This window comes from Mirounga angustirostris, unplaced genomic scaffold, assembly GCF_029215605.1.
Source record: "Mirounga angustirostris isolate CCGP_5_RB_7025 unplaced genomic scaffold, mMirAng1.0.hap1 SCAF_11, whole genome shotgun sequence".
NCBI classification, from domain to species: domain Eukaryota; kingdom Metazoa; phylum Chordata; class Mammalia; order Carnivora; family Phocidae; genus Mirounga; species Mirounga angustirostris.
Genome location: NW_026991719.1, coordinates 94,637,084 through 94,643,016, shown reverse-complemented (window position 1 = coordinate 94,643,016; position 5,933 = coordinate 94,637,084). Strand labels below are relative to the sequence as shown.

At 36.4% G+C, this 5,933-nt stretch overlaps 1 protein-coding gene across 1 annotated transcript; it reads left to right on the top strand.

Moving 5' to 3' along the window:
• Positions 1-1,764: 1,764 nt before the first annotated feature.
• CT83 (cancer/testis antigen 83) lies at positions 1,765-3,237 on the top strand. The gene is made up of 2 exons (XM_045876445.1): positions 1,765-1,839; positions 2,932-3,237. Exons 1-2 carry the CDS (start codon positions 1,765-1,767, stop codon positions 3,235-3,237), a joined length of 381 nt encoding a protein of 126 aa, XP_045732401.1.
• Positions 3,238-5,933: the final 2,696 nt, after the last annotated feature.

Sequence of the window (5,933 nt, the reverse complement as noted above, 5' to 3'; positions counted from 1 at the left end):
GACGAAGCAAGAAAGTTAGATGTCAACATAACCACAATAACATACCAGAGGAAGTGTTATTACCCAGCCAGTAAATATTGAAATCCTTCCATGCTCTATTCTTTGTTTGTATGTCCTAAACTGACATGAGGGAATTTCTTCCATACCTAAAGCTTCAATTATCATGTATATGCAGATGCCTCACAAATTTATGTCTTCAATTATCTCCCTGAGCTCAACTATTTCATGTCTCAATGTCACCTCAAACTCAACATGTCCAACACCAAATTCATGATTACTAATCCTACACGTGGTTATTTCCTATCCATCTAGTTGAATAAGCCATAACGCCAGGAGCATCATTCTCCTTTATATCCCATATCCTATGAGAAGCTCCTGTGCCACCATGTACTTCTTGCTACCACTTATCTCATTAGCACTTTTACATTCATTTCTGTGGGTGCTTGATTAATGTCCATCTCTCACACCACAGTGCACATTCCAGGTGAAGAAACCTTATTTTCACTCATAATCATATCCCCAGAATATATCACAGTGTAAACACCCTTTACATGAGTGTTTATTACATACTTGTTGAATAAAGAAATCTTTAAGCTTTGAACTCATCATTGGGAAATAAGTTTGATGTGCAAAATTTATAAATAATTCCTTTCTTTCCTATTTATATGAAGATGTGAGTCATTTCCCCAAGCAGTTAGGGGTTGTAGTTTGCCACTCATGTTGAGATTACCCTGGCCATTGCTTTTAGTTCTGAATTTTTAGTTCAGTGTCATCTTGGACATCTATCCAAATTTCTCGAACATTTCCTGTTGAGTACAATGATTCCTGTATCTTTTACCTCTCATTAATATTAATCCAAATATACTGTTCAATTCCTTGAGTGGAAAATATGAAATACTCGATGCTCACAAGTCCGCAAGTACAGGTAGAGGTCCTGAGGATGGGGATGGGGGAGTTCATCTCAGGACTCAACTCTGTGGATTCGAGTCCTGCTTTTGCTGCTAGTTTCAAATGAGTTTACTTAATACCTGACCTGTTTCTGCATTTCTGAAAGTAGACACGGTATTAAAAATACCTATAGCACAAAAGTATTGTGAGAATTATGTGGGAGAATGTCTCTGGAATTACTTTTTAAGCTGTACAGTGACACAAATGTATATAATTAGCCCAATGTGAATAGGGTTAAAGTGAATCCTAAAACAGCAATGGGACTGTGGAGGAGGTTTCTGGCAAAGACTCACACAGTTTGTGGGTAACTACTTTTCACAGTACATTTCCATCTTGTTTCTGAACTTGTTTTTGAAATGAATAATGGAGTGGGTGCAGCAAGGACAAAGATAACTTAAAAGAGAAAAAAAGGAGGGACGAGCACTTTTAAAATCTTGTCTTTAGCCGATGAATTTCGAGTCTATTTCTACAGTGTTTCAGCTTCCTGGAAATCCCGACCGCCCCGGGTGTCTCTCACCTCCCTCTCTAACGACCCGACGCCGCAACCAAGTAGGCCGATGTCACGCCGCCTGCTTCTGGGTCTTACGTCATCAGATTGTGACATGGCGCCCTCACGTAGGTGCTCGATTGTGACGTCACACGCCCTTTGCAGTATATAAAGCCGAAAGCGGAACCGTCTTCCAGCTGCACCAGGCAGTGTGGGATGCTTATCATCTTGGCCCGCGACTTCCCTAGTCCGGGTAACTAGTGTCCCCCTGCTCCCCAACTGCCAGCCGAGTGCCTCCGTGCCCCAGAGAAAGAGGCGGAAGAGGAAACATGAGCATGCTGTTGCTTCTACTGAGCGGTATTCTGTTTGCTTTTCTGTTTGTCTTCTGGAAAAGCCACTTTCAGGTACAGTGTGTAAGAGAAACTGGAATTAGATGAAGTGAGGTGGTTCATGGATGGGAGGTGTGTGTCTGAGAGAGTAGAACGATACTAAAATAGTAAAGTAAGAGTAAGAGAAGGTTACTTCATTCCTCTTCTCTTGCAAGAGCCCCAGATGTTTACCCCCAACGCTTCTTTCTTACCGACCAATGACTGGGCAGCTGTGGTCTGCTGTAAAAGGCCCCGAGTCACTGAGTATGTGGTCAGCTTTTCACCCACTTGAAAAGGAGAGCTGAAAGTGCCCGCTCCACCACCTCCTGTTTTAGGAATCTGTACCTTCTCTCTCTTCTCTAGTTTCTACTGCTCCTTAGGTTTGTTTGCCTCTTTCTCCCCTGGTTTCAGTCATCTGTATGGCAGGTATTTGGGCTTTCACAAATAATTCAGGTCAAAATGTGGGTTTCCTGGTGATATTGAAAGCTGCAAGTGACTTTAGATCTTTAGTGATCCTTTTAGATGAGGATGAGGGTCCAGGTATAGACCTACTTTTCTGTCTAAGAAATGTAAGCCAAAGATACGACATTTTGATATTTAAAGGCTACTTTCATATATTTTTTTTTTCAGTGTTTGGGAAGAGCGTATTTCCAAAATCAACATTGTTGATTTTCAATCTCTAATTCTTAGGGGAGGACAATCAGTTTATTTTGGTAACCGAGACTAAGCATGTTAGTTGGCAGTACAGTAGACCCTTAAACAACATAGGTTTGAACTCCATGGGTCTTTACTTTCTCTCTTTTTTTGATACAGTACAGCAAATGTATTTTCTCTTCCTTATTATTTTCTTAATAACATTTTCTTTTCTCTAGCTTTATTGTAAAAATACAGTATATAATACATATATAAGATGTGTGTTAATCAAGTGCTTTCTGTAAGGCTTCTGGTCAAGAGTAGGCTATTAGTAGTTAAGTTTTGGGAGAGTCAGAAGTTATACATGGGTTTTTGACTGCACAGAGAATCGATGCCTTTACCCCCCCCCACACACACACCTTGTTCAAAGGTCAACTGTATTTGGAAATTGTTAAACTCAATAAACTACATGTGTATAATTTCCTTCCCTTACAGAGCAGCGTTGGTGAAATGTCATCAAATTCGACTTCTCTTGCACTAGTAAGACCAACCTCTTCTACTGGGTCAACTAAGAGCAATACTGATAAGAGTCTTTCAGTCAACAGCCTCTCTCAGGATATCTTAATTAATTCCCCACACATCATAACCATGCAGAAGCGAATATTGGCAAACCTCAGGATCGTGGAATACAAGCTGGCTGAACTGGAACATTTCCTAGTTACCAAGGGTTTAAATGGTGCATTAGTTAACTGGAAATCTGACAGGCTTAGAGAATGTAATGACAGTGGAGGCAATCATTAAAGGCACTTTGAGTGAATTCATTTGATTATATGTGTTTATACCAAATGAATTGTTTAAAAGGGGAGGGGATGCCAAGTCAGGTACAAAAACCAGACGTTTATCAGTTTGCTTTTACTGACATTTTAAGAATTGATTACATGTTTTATATATTTATACATTTATATATTTTATATATACAAGTTTGACTAGTTTATAAACATATATAAACATATTTATGTATGTATGTATATATATATATGTTTTACTGGGGAAGGAATGAAAGTACAGTAGAGAAAGAAATGGTTCCTCAGTTTTGCGTTAGAAAATAAACTACAGCAAAAAGAATATAGTTGAGATATAGTGATTTCAATTTCACTCACCTGTGAAAAACAGTTTTGGTATACAATATGCAAATGTCTTTTTGCATTAAAGTAAATGGGATTTGATGGAACTCTTTCTATTATACAGAATTCTCTCTTACTACTGTCAAATCCGTAATAAGAGCTATCATTGAGCACCCTAAAATATGCCAGGCACTGTTAAGATCTTGCTTTAGACACTTGTGAAGATAATCACACAAACTCTTTACTCTTTGTAGTCAGCTCTTGAAGGGGATTTCTTCCCCATCACCCTCTCCTCCATCAATTTGATGTTATTTCATTAGAAATGTGCCTAAATCTTCCCTGAATTACAAGAATCACCTACAAAAAATGGCATGCGTTTTTCTATTTGGTGGAAAATTGACACTCAGGGCACCTGGGTGGCTCAGTTGGTTAAGCGACTGCCTTCGGCTCAGGTCATGATCCTGGAGTCCCGGGATCGAGTCCCGCATCGGGCTCCCTGCTTGGCAAGGAGTCTGCTGCTCCCTCTGACCCTAACCCCTCTCATGTGCTCTCTCTCAAATAAATAAATAAAATCTTTAAAAAAACAAAACAAAAAAAAGAAAATTGGCACCTCAGATAGCACCAAAATATAATGATAGAATGCATGTAATATGGATTAAAATGAAGAGAAAGTGTTTCTTAACTCTAGTCAGCCATCTATTTCAAATATTTTATAAAAATCCAGTGTAACTGAGGAATTAATCTGTTGAAGTTCACTAATTACATTTGACTTACCCCCAAAATCTTCAGAATATCTAACACAAGGTCATTTTATATATATGTACATAGCTCACTGAAATTGTTCAATTATAGGCCTGTTTTTCATGCCCCTTCTCCCCAAAATAAATTACCAGTATAAATTAAATACCTTAATCCCTTACTCCTTTAATCTTCAATCAAAAGGAAGAGGAAAAGGAATCTAAAATGTATCAGAAATTAAGGCTTAAAATGATTCCTTTTATTCCTCACTTGCTGAGAACAAAAAGCCAGAAGTAGTAGTATATGTGGTTCTTAAGCTTTTTTGAGTCATAGATCCCTTTGCTATTCTTATGAAAACTCTAGACTCTGTCCCTAGAAAATGCAAGTACACATTCACATAGAAAGATATTATGTATATTATGTATAATGTCGGTTTCATATGTTCTCTGAACATATGAACATAACCTGAAAGGTTAAGGACCTTAAGAACAGCTGAGAAGTTTCTTGCATATTTAGGCAATGTTCACTATCCTAGGCTGTGATGTTTAAACCAGTGGTCAATAATATCAATGTATAAGCCTATTAATGATATGTTTTCATTATCTTTTTTTTAAGGAAACTGGGACATAGGACTTTCTAATTTGCCTTCCCTCATTCTTGACAAGTTTATCTCCTTTAAGTGTATAAATAAGTTATCACCTGTAAGTAGTAACTTACTCAAATAAGACAAAAATCATTTTACTTGATCTATTAATGATATATTACAATCATAAGATCTTAGATTTGATTGAAGCCATTTCCTCATTAGCATTTTGTCCCATGTTCTATTTGAAAATAAACCTAGATTTCAGAGAGTATAATGAACAACTCTTAATTTTGTGAAACACAGTAGAAATCAGGTGGGAGATATTTTCTTCCAAGTATAACCTAGGAAGACATTATATGGGGAGAGAAGTACTTGAAGCTTCTGGATTCCATTTTCTAGATTTATCACTTACTGGCCATAGACTCCTTATTTTTCTGTCTTATTTCACTATTTGTAAGTAAACATAACCACTAATTTCACATAGAAAAAGAGACCCATAAATACATGAAAATTTTAGATATATTTGGATTAAAAGTATGAAACTACAGTGCTCATAGACACAGTCCATTTTTTCATGTATGTGTAGCATTTCTAGTTAAATGAGGCCTTCAATTTTAACACTTTCTTTTAAATATACTGATTTATTTTCCCCAGCTTTATGGAAAAGAAGGATTATATACTAAGAAAATATAGGCAAATAATATTTTTAAACTTGTATAATAGAAAATATAACAATTTTCTAAATAACTGGCTCAAAATAAAGTCTTTGGTATATTAGAAAAATATGGTAATATTTACAAAAGTATTACTGTGACATAGAGACAGCTATGTATGTGTTATACAGGTAGATAATCTAAAAAGAAATATAATCACATTGTTAAATATTAGTAGATTCACATTATATTACACTCCTGCTTAAATGGGAAAAACTTATACCATCATGAACATAGTATATACATTTTTCTACTCCGTTAACATAAAATAAATAAAATTTTCCTCTGTTCTAAAATAATCACATTGTATGGCCACGTATTTTAAAAAATTAGATC

Coding starts and splice junctions, on each gene's coding strand:
- CT83 (XM_045876445.1), top strand. CDS start 1,765: ATGAGCATGCTGTTGCTTCTACTGAGCGGTATTCTGTTTGCTTTTCTG. Junction 1,840..2,931: donor TCTGGAAAAGCCACTTTCAG/GTACAGTGTGTA, acceptor CTTCCCTTACAG/AGCAGCGTTGGTGAAATGTC.